At 34.6% G+C, this 18,675-nt stretch overlaps 1 protein-coding gene across 16 annotated transcripts in view; it reads left to right on the forward strand.

The window, feature by feature from the left end:
- The window catches only part of SUPT20H (SPT20 homolog, SAGA complex component), a 33,326-nt gene that overhangs the window by 11,176 nt on the left and 3,475 nt on the right, over positions 1–18,675 (forward strand). For 10 of the 16 annotated variants that reach the window (XM_064493194.1, XM_064493196.1, XM_031465908.2 and 7 more), the window contains 16 exons: positions 1,092–1,208; positions 1,315–1,368; positions 3,569–3,708; positions 5,250–5,406; positions 5,506–5,562; positions 6,366–6,437; positions 7,171–7,328; positions 8,785–8,811; positions 9,382–9,414; positions 9,964–10,081; positions 10,612–10,714; positions 10,848–11,006; positions 12,711–13,017; positions 13,509–13,663; positions 15,601–15,656; positions 17,515–17,673. In XM_064493194.1, coding sequence (XP_064349264.1) covers positions 1,092–1,208; positions 1,315–1,368; positions 3,569–3,708; positions 5,250–5,406; positions 5,506–5,562; positions 6,366–6,437; positions 7,171–7,328; positions 8,785–8,811; positions 9,382–9,414; positions 9,964–10,081; positions 10,612–10,714; positions 10,848–11,006; positions 12,711–13,017; positions 13,509–13,663; positions 15,601–15,656; positions 17,515–17,673 — 1,872 coding nt within the window. The remainder of the gene's footprint in view (positions 1–1,091; positions 1,209–1,314; positions 1,369–3,568; positions 3,709–5,249; positions 5,407–5,505; positions 5,563–6,365; positions 6,438–7,170; positions 7,329–8,784; positions 8,812–9,381; positions 9,415–9,963; positions 10,082–10,611; positions 10,715–10,847; positions 11,007–12,710; positions 13,018–13,508; positions 13,664–15,600; positions 15,657–17,514; positions 17,674–18,675) is intronic. The other 6 variants (XM_031465918.2, XM_031465919.2, XM_010993895.3 and 3 more) reach the window with 3 other exon arrangements.

Raw genomic sequence — 18,675 nt, forward strand, 5'->3', positions numbered from 1 at the left:
CCTGCTTAAAGTTCTCCAGTGTCCTCTTGCTGTACAGAACCCCTGCCTTTCTCTTTGTCTTCACCTCCTGGCTCTCATCCGCACTCAGTGCACTCCAGCTATCCATGCCTTCTTTCCATACTAAAACACACCAAGCTTATTCCTGTCTTACTCATCTGCTGTTCTTTCTATCTGGAGTCATCTGTCCAGATGTCTGGCCCTTTGTTGTGATTCAGATTTCAGCTGAAAGTCACTCCCTCAGAGAGTTATTATCTGAGCACACAGTCTAAATTGGCCCCTCCCTATTTTATTTCCTTTATAGCATTCATTATCTCACATTATCTTGTTTATTTGTTGCATGTTTATTGCCTGTCTTCCCACTCTGAGAGCAAGTACCTCACCACTTTATCTGTGGAGCTTCTTGGATAGTGTGTGGCACACAGTTCACGTTGCAGTGGCTCAGTAAAAACTGGTTAAAAAGCATGAGCATAGTAACAACTGATAAGTTGGAGGTCATGGTAGCCACTTGAAGTTCTGAATGGGTGAAAAACACCAGGACCATAAGCAACTGTGGCAAGTGATAATTAGCAAGACTTGAGTGATAAAAGATTCTTAGGACTAAAAAACAGTACCTTTAACAGAAGACTATTTGAATTAATGTTAGTTTTCTTCCTTGTTATTTTTCTTCCTCTTATTAGTAAAAGTTGTCTTCTGGGAATTTTAGCAAATCAATAAAGCAGATGTGTCCATAAGCTGAAACTCTGGCATGGTTATTGACAATTTATAACAGTGACAAAGTTAGCAGAGTACAACAGTGAGCCACTGAGCGTCAGAAAGAAGAGCAATTCCAGTGACCTGTAACATTCATAGTATATAAATGCCAAATGTCAGTCTGTAACTAGGAAACAGCATTACGCTGCTTCTTGAATCATAGTGATAAACATAAAACAGTTCCTTCAAAAGGGTTTATGTGGTGGTAAATCCACCAAGGAATTCCGTTTAAGAACATGTGAGTGGTCAGTGTGAGATAAAAAACCTGAGCGTTCAGTATAAACCCACTTGTTGAGACTTCTGAAAAATGACATTTACTTAAATATTTTCACCCAAAACAGGTTAATATTTTTCATTGTGGATGCGTCATAGCAGAAATACGTGACTACAGGCAGTCCAGTAATATGAAATCTCCTGGTTACCAAAGTAGGCACATTCTCTTACGTCCAACCATGCAGGTAAGGAATGTTTAATTAGGTATTATTTCAGGTTTTATTTATTAAATGTCTTCATATGCTTGCATGCCTATACATTAATATGTTTTTATTTTTTTTTTTCTTCTAGACTTTAATCTGTGATGTACATTCAATAACAAGTGATAACCATAAATGGACCCAGGTTAGTTGTTCTGTTTTTTAATCCGAAACAGGTAATATACAGGATGAAACAATACTTACTAAGTTAAGCAGAATGTATTTTCTGCTCATAATTTTATTTATGAGTAAAGTTTGGGATTCTGTCATGAGCTTTAGAAGTTAAGGGTCTCTACAAAGATGCAGTAATCCTTCAAGAAAGTGAAACAGTTCAGTCCCAGTTGCTTTAGGACCTGATCTGCCCAATGTGAAACTTAGATTTTTATCCCCTCTCAAACAGAATGTTTTCTTCACACCATGGATAAAAATAGATAGTGATTTTCTGTCGTCTAGGATTCTGAAGTGGGCCTGGCCTGTCTTTCTGCCGGCCATGCTGGTTGTAGCACCAGCAGACCTCTCTTATCCTGGCAAGAGCCAATTAATCCTCCAGTGCTGGCTCAGTATATATGCGGTGCCCACTCGCAAGAGTGTTCACTTCCCTGTTACTATAGAGAGGAATAGTTACTAAACTAAAGAAAATGTCAATAATGAGAATTATTCTATCTCTGAAATAGGATTATAAAGTAAGATTCAGTTCATCAGTAGCTATCAAGTGTTGTGTTGTAGTTTGGGCTGTAGTCTTTTCGTTTACCAGAATATTAAATGCTATTAAAAGGATATTAAAAAACAAACTCATTGATCACCGTTGGAGGTTCCTAAGGCATCAGTTTCTTACTCTGAAGATTGGTAAATAAGAGAAGAGACTGTAACCTTTATTCTGCCTTTTCTGTGTGAACTGTACTTTAGGTAGCCAAATAGTAACTAAAGGAAAATTCTTTAGAAAAATTTCAGCTAATAGGTGTAAAATGAATGATAGACTTTCTATAATGTCATCAGCTTGGAAATCTTAATCTTGGTGGTAATATTTCTTAGATGTGGAAGACCAATAATCTGACTAAACCCTCTGGTATAAAAGTGGAGCATTTGGTCATTGTGTGCCTTTTGGTGTGATGGATGGGAAAGAACTCTTGTCTAATAAAATAGAACTTTAATTTAAATCAAGCCTCTGTGTAACTAACAGTTTAAAGGTAATTCAATGAATAAGAGAAACTATTAAATGATATGGATGAGGCAGCAACCAGCCAGATCCAGTTAAACGATACCAAGGGAAAATAGTTGGTCAAATATCAACAAATCAAGTGCATTAGAAAAGAAAAAAGATGGGGGAGGAGGTGATCATTTCAAAAAAAAATTTTAAGGTGTTTAGATGGGGTAAAAACCAAATACAATGTGTAGGCCTTAGTTTGAGTTCAAATTCAAACAAACCAATTAAAAATAGAGATAATAGGAATTGAAAATCAGACTGGATATTAGAGGTCCTTATCAGTGGTGCATGATGAAGGATTTTCAGATGAAATAGTACATCAGAGATGTATTTAAAATTACTCTAGGAAAACAAAAACAAGAAGTTAGAGGAGTGGTTGTTAAATGAAATTGGATATTGGTACATGGGTGTCATTACATTTCTGTTTTGTGTATTTTTGAAAATTTCCATAATAAAAGTTGAAGAAACCTATTGAAAGAAGCAGCGTTTCTTCTGCTTTTTTTTTTTTTGCAAAAATTCTACTCAGCAGTATATTAATCGACTCATTTGACTTGTAAAAAATTTATTTCTAGCCATTAAAATATTTCAGTGTTTAGGCTAAAAAAAAGTAGGATTCAGTAGAATGAGTTATATAATACCATTAAAAAGCCTGTATAAACTTTGGAATTGGGTGTATAGAGTTTACACAGTATTAGTGGAGTCATTTTTGTTCTTGTAATAAAGTTAAGCTGAGTATAGAATGGGACTGTTATCTCTGTTACCGAAAGTGCTGTCATCCATCTTGATCCTGCAAGCTTTGTGGGAGCAGAGGATTTTATCTGTCTTGTTCACTGATTTATCCTTGACATCTAGGACAGTGCCTAACACACTAAGGGCTTAGTAAATACTTATTGAGTTAATGGATAGGCATTCTTACAATTTGACCACTTTGTATACTATACAAATTACTGAATTTCCATTAGTAGTCTCATTATGCTGTCAAGTTTCTAAAGTTTACACACTTAAGTTAGAACTTGAAATACTGTTGCTATTTTACTGTGCTCCTTAATAGAAATATTCCAAGGAATAGTTCTAGATTAAGTGATATATGTGATTTGAAAATCTTATATCTCATTTTGAAACATGCTTTTATACATTTCAGGAAGACAAACTTTTGCTTGAGAGCCAACTGATTCTGGCTACGGCAGAACCACTGTGTCTTGATCCTTCTATAGCTGTAACCTGCACTGCAAACAGGCTGCTCTATAACAAGCAGAAGATGAACACGCGCCCCATGAAACGGTAACTGCCTTTGTGGAAGGATAAGCCAAGAGGTGCTCCTAGAGTGCTAGCTCTGAATTTTGCAGTTTATGGGATCTTTTCCCTCTCAAGTAGAAAAGCGCTCTGATTTTTTTTTTTAAACTTGGATTTTTTTAAGTTGCCTTTTAATACTTTTTTGTATCAGAATTCGAATTTTTTTTTATACTCTGCTTTATATTGAAATGATGCACACTCTACATTCTTTGGAAAAACAAGTTCAAAGTCTGTTCACCAGAAAGAAATTCTGAGATGAGACAGGTATGAGCAGAAAGAATAATTTATCACTTCCTAGTACCCAGTAGCCACCTTAATTTTGATTAATACTACCTTTAAAGAAATAATTCATAATTTATTTTTGAGATTTAGGAAAAAATGATACAGTTTGTGAAGTCAGTTTATAATTAAATGCCTTTTTATAACATGGTAACTTGTCTTTGAGTGTATTAGCTATCTTTTTTACTGAATGAAGTAAAAGAATGCATATTAATTTGGACTGCAGTTGTGGTTGGCTCATCATTAAGTTCTCTTTGCGTAATTGTTTGAGTTGCCCACTTTGGATTTTTCTCAAGTTTGAAGCGGCTCAAATAACCTATCCATTTTCTAAATTCCCTGATTCACTATTGAACTAATAAATGCTGAGGAAAAGGTACAGTTTTGGAGATAGTAAAATAAGTCCATATAGGATCCATTAGCAGTCCTATAAAGTCTCCTGTGTTCCTGTCCACAACTCTCCATGCTCACCACCAGTACCTTCAGCCAAGCCACTGTCATCTTCATCTTGACATCTGTAATAAACTCCTTCCTAACTGGTCTTCCTACTTCACCTTTACTCCCTTCTGGCCTGTTTGGCATGTAAGCAAACCAGAGTAATGTTTTAAAAACCTCAAAGCAGATCATGCCACCACTTGCTTAAATTCCTCTAAAGCACTATTGTACTTCACATTCAGTCCAAACATATCATTCATCTGCAAGGCCCTTGCCTCACCCTCTGACCTCACCTCCCACTGGATGGACCCTGGTGCTCTAGTCACACCTACATTTTCTGTTTTAAAAACAAACCAACTTCATTGCTGCTTCTGTACCTTTTTAAATTCTTCTCTCTGCATCAAATACTCACTCTCTGATCTTTCCATAACTCATTTCCTCTTGTCATGTCTCTGCTCACAAATCATTTCTTCGGAGTTCTTCCCTTCCTCTCCCTTCCCTAACATTGCCCTTTCTATCACTTGTCCACCACAGTACTTTGTTCTTTTCTCCTAGTGCTCCTTGTTATCTGGAATGATCTGACCTGTTTACTGGTGAATGTCTGTCTTCTGTTCTGGACTGTCAGCTCCATGGTAGCAGGAATTTTGTTTTTCTTACTCATTTTTATTTCAGCAGTGCCTAGGATATTGGTTGGCAAGTGACAGTGTTCTACAAATCTTTGTGGTTTAACTTCATATTTAACACTTACTATTTAAAACCCATATTTATTCAGTTTCCCCTTATTAGCTTTATTTAGTTCTGGTCTCTTAATATTTCAGGTGTTTCAAGAGGTATTCCAGATCCTCTCTGAATCGGCAGCAGGATCTGTCTAATTGTCCACCTCCTCCTCAGCTAAAATTACTTGATTTCTTACAAAAAAGGAAGGAAAGAAAAGCAGGTCAGCATTATGACCTCAAAATTTCTAAAGCAGGAAATGTAAGTATATATTTTTAAGTGAACCTTATTATTATGCCAAATGCTTTGTGTTATTTTGAATTTTCAGTATATTTATTTATATTGTTTTTAATTTTTTAGTGTGTAGATATGTGGAAACGGAGTCCCTGTAATTTGGCCATACCTTCTGAAGTGGACGTAAGTCAGTTCTTGAATTGCACTTAGTTTCATATAAGATTTCTAAGTTTCACTAATAGTAGCTTATACTTTGGGAAAACAAAGACTCTTACGTTTCAAAATTTTTATTTATTTACTTATTCATTGTTTTATTGACTAAAAGATTCTTTAAATTCTATAGTGCTTTATAATTTTGAAAAGTTGCACACACGTGATTTCATATAATCCTGTAATAACCCTTTTGTGTTCCGTTCACCTCTATACTGCTCCTCCCCTTTTCCCCTCCCCTGGTAACTACTAGTTTGTTCTCTGTATCTGTGCAAAGATAAATCAACTGCTTATTTTCAGAAGCTACATTCTTCTTTCACATTAATTTGTCTAAAAATATAACTCATTATAGGTCTGTGTTTAGAGCAGGAATAATAACTAAAGAATTTCAAAAAATTGAAAAAGATGGTACATATTACATAATATGCATAAAATGCGTCTGATTTTTTTCCATAATATTTCATCATAATTTCCTGATAATGCTTCTTTCCTCACTGGTTAAATTTAAAAATTAGTAATATTGGAGCATTGGCCAAGATGAGGAACCTTGAATCGTATTCTTTGCTGATCCATGATACACATCAGCAATAAATGAGCAAAGACAGGAAAAAGGTCTTTTAATGGGAGGTCCCGTATTTCTTTTATTTTCCTATTTCTTTCTCCTGTTTCTGTTATACACTCAACTCTTTAGAATTGGTTAGTTACTAAGTTACTTAGGTTTTTCTCTTTAGTTATAATACTGATTCCATTATATCTGCTGTCTCTTGATTGCTTAGGTGGAAAAATACGCCAAAGTGGAAAAGTCTATCAAATCTGATGACTCACAACCAACAGTCTGGCCAGCCCATGTAAGTAACCATTGCGGTCTCCGTTTCTAATGCTGTTTCTAATCTGGGATCTGAATTTATTAAATTTAAAGTATAGTAGCCTTTACTTTGGGATTTTTTTTTAAAGAACTTTCTGGGAGTTCACTGAATTAAAAAAGGGACAAACTTTAATTTTTTTTCAAGAAGTATGGTTTCTATTCTAAAGGGCATTTTTAATGCATAACTGCATTTTTACTCTTGTTTTGGTCACATATTGGTAGTTCTGACTTGTTTTCTGTTTCAAGTTAGTAATTAGTAAGTTACTGTAAAGATATCAAATGTTTTGTGTACGTTTCCCTAATAGCAATTATAATTTCTTAAAGGGAGAAATAGGAATACTTGATTAGATGAATCTAGAAGTGCAATGATGACAGATGTTTTTGTATTTGCAATAGCAAGAAGAATGATGATAAGTAGAAACAGGTTTGTTTTTGAAAGTTTTAGCCTCTTAATATTTCGTATTTGCATTCATATCTCCATTATATGCAATTCTGACGTTTTACTCAGGCTCTGTTAACTAGATACCCCTTTGGAGCTCTCATTCGCAAAGTACTGTGTAAAAAAATAATCCTGGGCTTCATTGTCTTAGGCACTCTTAAATAGGCCTATAGACTATGTTCCATTAGTCTTCTAATTGTCAGATATGTTACTTTGTCATTTATTTCTGGTTATGTATTTACTGGAGAAGGTATTTATTTGGAATGTTCTTTTTCAGGATATAAAAGATGATTATGTGTTTGAATGTGAAGCTGGTAATCAGTATCAGAAAACAAAGCTGACCATTTTGCAGTCACTTGGTGATCCACTTTACTATGGTAAAATACAGCCGTGTAAAGAAGATGAAGAAAGTGACAGCCAGATGTCTCCATCTCAGTGAGTTAGATGCATGTAATTCACAAAATAAGCCATCAGAATTTATTTAGCAACTAATGGTGAACTATTAATGACTCACAATTTCCCTTCGGGGTTTCATTTGTTAGTTAGATAGTCCAGTTAGATTTGGCAGCAAACCTTTAAGTAAACTTAAGTTGTAGTTACCATATTGTCCAGGAGTTCTTTAAAATAATTGTTTCCTTTTTAAAAACCTATTCTGTAATTATTTTTATTTTTGCTTTGAAGATATGCCTGTGATATCCCTCTTGATATATTTATGTGTTGCCACTTTAACCTCTCTGTGAGCATGAAGTGCTTCTGGGCGATAGTTTCAAATGGGAAGCAAGTTTACTCTAAATATAAATGTAAAAGCTATTAAAAATGCTTGATATTTCAGCACTGCCTGTAAGGACACAGATTCAGTACTTAATGTAGTTACTGGCTCTGGAGATACGTATACAGTTGTCCCTAAGTATCCACAGGAGTTTGGTTCAAGGACCCCTGGATGCTCAAGTCTCAATATAAAAATGGTGTTGTATTTGCAACCTACACACATCCTCCCACATATTTTATCTAGATTACTTGTAATACCTAATACAATCTAAATGCTATGCAAATAGCAGTAAGTGCAATTTAAATGTTACATAAATAGTTGCCCCCCATGGCAAATTCAAGTTTTGCATTTTTGAGCTTTCTGGAATTTTTTCCCCTGAATATTTTCAGTCCATGATGGTTGAATCTGGGGATGTGGAACCCACAGATACGGAGAGCCAACTAGTTGATCTTCCTAAACTTACAGACTGCATGTATTTACTACAAGATACCCAGTATTTAGTTTTAGTTAGGTGTTAGTTTTATTATTACTTCTGTTTTTTAATCAAGTTGGTGCTGTTCTATAAAGAGGAAAAAATAAAGAGGAACTCAGGAGAAAAAAGCAGGGTCCACCTCTGCATTAAATCATTACAAAATGCTGGTTGAAACTACAAAAGAAAGATGGATTTTAAAGAATAACCTCACCAATACCTAAGTAAAAGTTGATGGGAGGGAACAATAGCAATCAGGAAATCCTCAGCTAATTTTTTCACATTAGTAGTTTCTGTTTTTGTAGAAAGATCAAATATTTTAACTATTTTTTGAGTCTTCTTAAAGAGACACATTGGTTATTTTAGTTATTAACTTTTCTCAAACACAAGGGAGTAACATACATTCTCTCATTTAAAAAAAATGGTTCAAAAAAAAAAAGGTTCAAAAAGCCAACTGATTAGATTTGTTTAACAAGAACATAATTGAATTTTTTGCTTTTTACATCAGGACATTGCTGCAAAAATGCTGCATGATTTAATTACCTTCCAGTCATTCTTCCATATTCATAAATTACTTGATTAAATCGCTATGAAGTGAAAGTTTGAGCTGCATTAACCAAGTTTTTTTCTTTTTTTTACATTTTATATTTCAGCTTCTCCACAGATGATCATTCAAATTGGTAATTAAAAAATAAACAAACTCACTATTTTAATCTGTTAAGAAATCATATAAATGTCAAACTCTTTTAAAAGACTTGGTGAAGACACTTTATTTGAATTGGCGGTGATCTTCCTTGTCTGAAATATATTCTAAGATCCTGCCATGTAGACATTAATAACAACTTCCAAAATCAAAGATGAAAGTGAGAAGAAGGCCAAAGGCCTTGCACACAATTCAGTGAATTTTGTTGTAGGACAGATACTTGCAAGGATGTATAGCTCTTGTTAACTTTCAGCCCAGATTTTGTTTTGATACATAGGTTTTGTGCCAAAATAAATATCCCTTAAATTAAATCAGCCAAATTATTCACAGAATTGTTTTATAATGCATGCAAAACTTGGTCACTGCTTCATATTTTTTAATGTATTTAACAAGATTTTTTTTTTCTTTTTTTCATGGTATCTTGGTAGATTTTAATTCAGTCTCTAAAATTACTGTCATTAAAATATGGAAGCCTTCAAAAGTAATCTCAGGGCCTTTTAAAGCAAGTCTGGATATCTAATACTTTCCTCTTTTTTTTTTTATGTAGGTTCATTATTGGATCAAAGACTGATGCTGAGAGGTAAAAATAGTTGTATCTTTATTTTTGATCTGGATGGATATGATCAACTTCACTCTTACAGGGTAGAGAGTATTCCATTAGGAGTCAAAGCTTTGATTTTAATTATGCTTTACTAGGATCTTTTACTAGAAATAGGAAAATAACAATTAAAAGAATGTTTAAAGTAAAGCTTTATTTTAAATAAGAAAACTTAGATGTATTTACGGTAGCTAAAGAAAATGATTTCTAGGTTGTACTTTGATCAGAATATAAGTGAAAGTTGGGATAATTCTTTTGGCTGTTTATTGGTGAAATAATCACTGTAATTTCTGCTTTAGAGACAAGATACTGGAAGTATATCTTTAGGTTGTTAGTTAGCAAAACGTTTTCAGCACTAGCTTGTTATTTAAAAAGATTAGAAAAATGTGCTTTTAACAAAGATAAATTGTCTAAATCTTTCTGTTAGTTTTGATAGAACTTTTTTCATTAACAGTTATACATTTCCTGTGTAATAAATTTGTGCTTAAAACAGTTAGCTAATCCATACCTGTATTCCCCCTCATATTCCAGAGTAGTCAGTCAGTACCAGGAATTGGTCCAGAATGAAGCCAAATGTCCAGTGAAGATGTCACATAGCTCCAGTGGCTCCGCCAGCTTGAGTCAGCCTTCTCCAGGGAAAGAAGCAGAAGTGTGTTTGGTTAACTTTTTTTCTGCTGTTACTTTTTTCTGCCTAATTGTTTCTCAAGGAATCTGAGAAATGTTAAGTACTATTTTTTGAGGGATAGAGGCATTGTTTTGTTTTTACTTTTAACTTTGATTTTCTTTTTATTATTTAACTTTTTATAATGGAAATTTTCAAAGTACAGAGAGGTAGAGCAAAAAGTGTAATGAACACCTGTGTATACTGATCACCCACCTGGCTTCAACAGTTAGTTTTTCTAGAGAAGATATAAGAGTGAAGCTTTGCTGTACTCTTATTCCTCTGCTCTTCCTCAAACTCTTTCTCTCCACTTTATTACTCAGAAGTTTTTCCTTCGTCCTTTGTGTATTTTATGGATCTTCTTATGAAAAATTACATTCTTTTGAAACATCTGTAATAACCAATTTATAACCATTAAGAGTACTTTGCAGTTTTAAACTCTGTTGTCATGTAGGAGTTGTAATGCTATTAATTTGACCTTAACTTTAATGAGTATACTGAATGTCACTATCTCTTAGCAGCCTGAGACCGTGTCAGTTCAGTCTTCAGTACTGGGGAAGGGAGTGAAGCATAGACCTCCACCCATCAAACTTCCCTCGGGCTCAGGAAGTAGTTCCTCAGGTATTACAGTCCAGAGTTTTCTGTAGTCTAGAGTAAGAAACAACACATGAACGTAATCTGTTTACGCATATTTTGATTTACTCAGAATTTTGAATTGTAAATCTAGGAAATATCATTTGTATTCCTCTTCTAGGTAACTATTTCACACCACAGCAGGCCAGCAGCTTTCTTAAATCTCCAACTCCTCCTCCTACTTCTAAGCCACCAAGTCTTTCTCGGAAGTCATCTGTGGACCTCAGTCAAGTGAGCATGCTCTCTCCAGCTGCCCTGTCACCTGCCAGTTCATCACAAAGTGAGTCATAACTTAAATTCTTCATTAACTCTTCATAAACTTTCGCATTAGTGTTCCTTAAGACGACTGTTTTTGACCAGTGAAATATGAATGTACTGTCTACCCAAAATGTAAAGGTTTTGAAAACCTTCAGGCAGATCTCTTGTTGACTGTATGTATTATGTGTTTATTGTAATTGTATTTGTTTTTCTGTATGTATGCACCTTGTGTATACCTTTCTTATAGACTTGCAACCTACACATCTCCTAAAAAATATAACCTGGTAGTTAAATGTGGCAGTAAGACTCCAAATTACTTTTTACTCCAGTGTGCCTTAGGACCATTTTACATTTTATGTAAACTATGCAGCTGATGTGGAAAAAAATGCCGTTAAGAGTTGTTGCTGCAGTTCTATCTTTATAGATACCAGAAGCCAACTAGTTCCAAGGTGGTGATACAATAAATTGAAAACTGACTCTTCAGTAATACCCCTGCACTTTTACAAATTGTTGTCAGTTACTAAAATGTGGGATTATCATAAAGCATTATTCTGAAGATACAAAAATGTAACTTTTACTACTGAATTTTTTTTTTTTACATCAAGAAAAGTTATTCAAGAATTCTAGCTTTAGTTTGGGAGAATTTCAAATTAGTAATTATCTGAGCTATTTAGGTACCAACTTAGAAAAAAGTATTCCAGTTTTTTAGATTTTTTTTTTTATGGATAACTAGCGTGTGCTGAAAGTTTTAGTACACTGCACAGTGACAGGGTGGTCTTCGCATTAGATGTAAACATCTTCATCTTGATAGCTCAAAAGGTGTAATTTTTCTGCCTTCTTGTTTTGCACAAAGAAAAATTTATAAATTTCCTGAAAGTCTTATTCACACTTCTTATGTTGTGGGTCTGGATTATGTTAATCTACTGCACACAGTTGTTACTTTAAGTAAGGGTTGAGTGACAGCTTCTGGACATTCACATTTCTTTCCTTTCTTTCTGCAGGACATGAAAGCTAAAAAAGAAAACACCTCAAGAGCTTTTGGTTTTATTTTTTTGGTTTTTGTTTTTTGTTTTTGTTTTTTTTTAAAGTTGATAAACTGTGCATACTTCATTCACAACAGATTTTCTATACATTCTACATTTAAACAGAAGTACACAGTTACTGTTAAAGATGCAGTATTATCTATCAAATACTTGCTTTATTACTGTGTTTTGTAAAATTTGTTTGTCAGGATAAACTTGATGTGTTAGGAATTAAGTATGTATATTTAGGTGCCAAATATGATTGTTAACCATATGTAATTTATTAAATATGTTCAGAGTTTATCTCAGACTGTTACAGAAAGTAAGCAATATTTCTAAATGAAGTCCTAAGTTAGTGAAATCGTAAATAACAAAAATTAATTTGAATTTCTTTTAAACTTTTTAGTCCAAAGGTAGCATGTAGGAAACTAACTTTTAAATGGGTGTTGTGGTAGAATACAAATGTATACTTTTACTGTTACTGTAATAGCATCTCTGATGGGATTTGTAGGTGATATACTGCATCCTTAATTGTAATTGAGTGTAGCAACACTCATGTATCATGTGTAGAATTAACACTTGCAGTTAACTGCTTAAAAAAATGGAACAAATTGTCAGTGCTAAATAAGATTCCATTAACCTTATTTTAAAAAGGACTGGCCATTTATAACAAACTAGCAATTTTTATTTTTCTCAATGAGCAGGATCTGGAACTCCTAAGCCATCTACTCCTACACCAACCCCTTCATCGACCCCACACCCTCCTGATGCTCAGAGCTCAACTCCTATTACCCCTTCAACTGCCCCTACTCCCCAAGATTCAGGCTTCACCCCTCAGCCCACTTTGTTAACTCAGTTTGCTCAGCAGCAAAAGTCTCTGAGCCAGGCAATGCCTGTAACGACCATTCCTCTTTCCACCATGGTAACATCTATAACTACAGGAAGCACGGCCACCCAGGTCATGGCAAACTCTGCTGGACTTAACTTCATCAATGTAGTGGGCTCTGTTTGGTAAGTTTGCATTGACACTCTGGTATGTTTTTTTTTCAAGATATTCTCACGATTCTAAAATTCTTGTTTATGAAATTAATAACAAATTGCATATTAGTGAAACTGGAAGAAAATAGTTTCTGTGTGGATAGAAGCTATCTCAATGAGTATGTTTTAATTTTAGGTAGTCCATCTATTGCATTACATCTGTTTATTACTTCACCTTGACAGTAGCTTAGGTTTTCCTGTTTCTCCTGTTAACATCTTTTAACCCATTGAGTAGTACATTACTTTTCCAAATTATATTTTAAACCTTGATAAATGTACAATACTTAATTTTAGCCAACATTGCTGTCACTTTCTAGCATAAAAATCAAACCAAGCCTCCAAGCTGACATTTAAGACAGAAGTATGTGTTTGTTTAGCAGTTTCGTTTTTTAATCCAAGAAATTATGTGGCTGATTTTCCCTTTTATAAGTGCTAGTTTAATGCTTTGTCTTATTCTCCTGCAGTGGAGCTCAAGCTTTGATGAGTGGTTCCAACCCTATGCTGGGCTGTAACACTGGTGCCATAACTCCTGCAGGAATAAACCTGAGTGGCCTTCTACCCTCAGGAGGTCTGTTACCAAGTGCATTGCCCGGTGCAATGCAGGCAGCTTCTCAAGCAGGTCAGAATATTGGAAATAATAGCCTCTAACAAAATTAAAGTCCATGCTAATGTAAAAATGTCATTTTTAAGGTTAATATTTAAACATTTAACATCCTTATTTTATGAAGTCTTGTCAGAAATACTTCCTTTCAAAAGCTTTTAACGTTCTGATGTTTAAATTGAAAGCCTTCTAGTTGTCAGCTTTTGTGGAGAAACTTGGTAAGCCTGTTAGTCTCTGGAAATGTTGTCTTTGCCTTCCAAACAGTATAGTAAAATTAACTTTGATAGTTGTCAGTGTAGTCCTATTCCCAGTAAAAGAGATGTATTTTGAAAACGTGTGCAAGAAAGGCAACATAGCGTGGTACTTAAAAGCCTCGGTTCTGGAGCCAGACTGCCTGTGTTTGAATCCTGCTTCTGCAAGGATGTAACCGTGTAGTCATGGCCAAGTTACCATTGTGCCTCACTTTGCTTATAAATAAATGAGGAGTATAATAAATTTTATCTCATAGTTGTGAGGATTAAATGAATAAATACAAATAAAATACTTAATATGCCTGAGATGTGATAAACGTTCAAAAATACTTACTGTCATTATTATCAGTAGTAGTAGCTCTATTGTAGTAGTAGTGGTAGTAATTCTAATTACATGTACTGGAAAAAAGTGTTAACAACTTGTGCTATTTTTAATGCTTTTTAAGAGAATGTATTATACTATCTCAGAACAATCCAGTTCCTTACTATTGAGAAAAAAATTAAAAGGAAAAACATTCTTGACTTAGAAAGAAAAACTTATCAACAAGTTTCTATGAGTTAGGAAAAGAGAAGCCACAGAATATAATTCAAACATGTTAATATATTGCTGTGATTTCCCAGTTCTAGCTGACATTCTTATTTTAATGTGAATAAATGTGTTCTAGTGGCATGAGCCCTGGAAATGGAATCAGTGTTGAATTTAAGATGTTTATATTTATGTGTAATTCCACCAGTTACTTGTAGCTCCAAATGCTGACGGGGGGGCCTGAAAGAAGTCACTTTATTTTTCCTGCTTAGCCTTAGTTTCATCTATTCTAAGATGGAAGTAAAAACATCTAATTTCAATTGGTACTTATGAGAAATAAGTGGAGTGATATGAAAGTGCCTTTGGTAAGCTATAAAAGCATTATACAGATGTCACTCACCTTTAAATGGAGTTACGTCTTTTTTTAAAATGAGAATTCCTGGAGGGGATATCAATATTGTCATATTTTTATCTGATTATGCTTTTTCTGTTTCTTATACAAGGCTTTCATGCTGTGATCTGTATATTACCTGCCCTTTATCTTTTTAATATAGTTAGCTGCTTAGAGAACTAGATGCATTTTTAATTAGTGTTTGAATTGGTAAATTGAGTGAGGAAAATATATACATGCTTAAATAAGTTCAGAATTAACAGAGCACTGTTTCCTGACTCGAAGCTTGATCTATACACATAAAATTCAACGTTCTTTAGCATTATTAACATTAGCATTTGTACTTTAAAAGATAGCACAGAGCACACCGGTTCTCGGAGATAGCATTATTATCATATACTGTTTAGCACTGAGGAATGGAAGTAGATGTCAGTACCTGAAATGTATTTGCATAACAGTGATAGTTTGGTTATACTTAAGGTGTTTGCATGCTGCTAGATTACTTTTCCAGCCAGCAGTCAAAAATAATGATAAAGAAGTCTGTGTTTCTGAAATACAGAACATATTGTACATTTGATGCTTCACATCTTTGAATAAGATCTCAGTATTGATAAATATTGATGAAAATGGATTTTTCTGTTTTCAAGAAATTTTAAAAGTATAGAAAATAAGCATGTATATGCATAAAGTGCTTAAAATACTGTATTTGTGTATACTAAAGTATAAAATACTTTCAAGTATAATAAAGTTTTAATTCCCTGTTATAACCATGAATTTTATTTAATAGGTGTTCCATTTGGTTTAAAAAATACTTCAAGTCTCAGGCCCTTAAATCTACTCCAGGTAAACCTGAAACACTGCTTTTAATTAAAATTTTTTAGCTTTTTTTAACCACATATGTCTGTACGTAGCAGCATTTGAAATTTGAGGTTGTTCAGAATCTTCTAAGGGTGTGGTTACCTTTGCATGGGCAAGTGGAGAAGGAGAAAGAATTGGTATCCTGTGTACTGCACTTTTATTGGCTTTAGCATCCCTGCCCAGTCAAGAGCTAGTTGTTCGGAGGGGAGAATTGATAACTGCCAAGGAGAATAACTTGCCTACAATAGTAGCAGCAGATAGAAGATAATTCCTCTCTTAACAGACTTTTGATGTACATATATGTATTGGTGTTTGCTTATAGTAGGTTTTGTGCATGAATAGACATTTTAAAAATTAGGTATGTGTTCTTTTCCTGAGAATATGACTTCTAACACAGTGCCAGGCACCTGGTAGTCATTCAAGAAATGTTTGTTAGATTACAGTTTGCATCTAATGATGAGACTTTTTTTATACATTATTAACACGTGTTAACATATAATAAGAGACTGTAGGTGGAGAATTTAGTACATATTGTAAGTTTACAATATTCTGGGTGTTAAGCTTGGTCCTTTAGTTTAAAGTCCAGTATAAGCTAGTAGGTTAGAAAATAAATAGGACTACTACAGAGAATTTGTAGAAATGGTAGACATGAATATAAGGATTTGGAGACAAAATGGGAGAGCTGTGTATTATTAGGAAATAACTAACAAACAGATCAACCCAACTTGATATTCAGAAGTAATAAATCAGGAAATACATTTAGAACTAAAACTTAAAACTTATTTTCTGTATAAGATGCAAATAGAGTCCATATTTACAGGCTAATTGCAGAACAGTGTACTTGTAATATGGACACATTGGTTCAGTTTATTCAGCCACTTGCCTGCATGTTGCTGTAGGAATTTCTACAGACATGGTCTCAGTATTAGGAGTGGTATTCCTTAATGGTCCTGATAATAAGGATTAAGGGCAAAACCACCTTACAGATTAGATTTTGCCGCATTTTATGATCTCAGTCATTGAGGAGGGACTGTTTGCCTTGTCTGTGTCCGGGCTACCTGGCCGCGAGCTGTGCTGGGCGTGGGCTTTTGCCCTGATGCCTGTTTTTGACCGTACAGACCTCAGAGTTCTGTATCTAGTATTTGCTTGGACTTTCCCCCAGAACTTCAAAGTGCTTTTAACTTAAACCCCTATAGAATAAAATGGGAAAACCCTTTGTTTCCTGGTGCATTTGGAGTGCATAGTTTTAGTTTTTAATATGGTGTTTTCTGAATGCTTATTTTAAGAAAGTTTGGGGTTTTTTTTTTTCTTTAGTTAATCTAGATTCAGAATGACTGAATAAGTAATGTTCAAACTAAATATGGACATCTCATGTGTTTTCTTTTAAGCTTTGAAATTTCTGGCTAGGTTATGTAAAAAGCCAGGCATTTCTGACTTTGGGCAAAGCTAGACCAGAGTTAGGGAGATGAGTTTTCTTAATATATGTCTCTGATTAGCCCTAGCTTCTTGCAAATGTATAGTTCTACTAAATCCATTTAATGCTGTTTTGTGTTGCTTTATAAAAAGTTAAATAAAAGCAGTATGTATATTGGGATAGGTAACTATTAACTTGAGGCAGAAAGATTTGTTTGAGAGCCAAAGTTAACAGCACTTAAAAATTGTGTTTAAATAGATCATTTCTTCTTTAAGGGCAGGGATCTTGTTTTTGATTTTTGTTTACCTCTGTTTCTTCAGTCCTTGGAAGAATGCCTGACACATAGTGAATGCCCCCAAGATATTTGTAGAATACAGAAATTTAAATCTTCTGAGATTGGCTAATTAATCTTGCTTAAATTCTTGATAGCTTCCAGGAGGTTCGCTCATTTTTAACACTCTGCAGCAGCAGCAGCAGCAGCAGCAGCAGCAGCAGCAGCAGCAGCAGCAGCAGCAGCAGCTCCCTCAGTTTACACCACAGCAGCCTCAGCAACCCACAGCTTCTAGTCCTCAGCAGCCCGGGGAGCAGGTATGTCCTTTCTACCTTCAAAATGCTTTATTATAGAATTAGAACCTTTTTTTGTATTCCAAGCATATTTCAAGTATTGTTTAGATTATTCAAACTTTTCACATGCTGTTTGTTTTTTTAATTAACAGTAATAGCTATGAGTTATTAGGTACCTATTTCTGATTCTCATAACAGCCATACTGAATGGATGATATCACTTCTGTCTTGCATAATATGAACTAGACTCGGTGACTGACCTGCTTACAACCATACAGTGAGTGGCAGAGCAAGGAGTCAAACCCAGGTCTCCCTGCTCCTATAGGCCATGTGTTTTCTATGCCACCATCAATCATCCTTCTGTCTATAGTATTTTGTTCGAATAGAGATGTTCTTATTATATTGAAGCTTATTAGATCAGAGGGAAGAGAGACAAAAAACAAATACTTTGTCTGTTGCCAAACAAAATGAAATTGAATAAGAACTGCAGTAACTTAAAGTAGTAGAAGGAACTTCAGGTTTTCTAAACTTTCGCTGCACTTTGGAATGCTCAATATCACAAATTATCAGAGCCATGCAAATCAAAGCCACGGTGAGGTATCACCTCACACGGGTCAGAATGCCCATCATTAAAAAATCCACAAATGACAAATGCTGGAGAGGCTGTGGAGAAAAGGGAACCCTCCTACTGCTGGTGGGAATGCAGTTTGGTACAGCCACTATGGAAAACAGTATGGAGATTCCTTTAAAAACTAAAAACAGAGCTACCATATTATCCAACAGTCCCACTCCTTGGTGTTACCCAGAAAAGATGAAAACTCTCAATCAAAAAGATACATGCACCCCAGTGTTCATAGCTGGACTGTTTACAGTAACCAAGGAATGGAAACACCCCAAGTGCCCATCAATGGATGATGGGCTTAAGAAGATGTGGTCTACACGCACACACACAATGGAATGTTACGCAGTCATAAAAAGAATGAAATACTGCCATTTACAGCAACATGGATGGACCTAGAGAACATC

This window comes from Camelus dromedarius, chromosome 13, assembly GCF_036321535.1.
Source record: "Camelus dromedarius isolate mCamDro1 chromosome 13, mCamDro1.pat, whole genome shotgun sequence".
NCBI lineage: Eukaryota > Metazoa > Chordata > Mammalia > Artiodactyla > Camelidae > Camelus > Camelus dromedarius.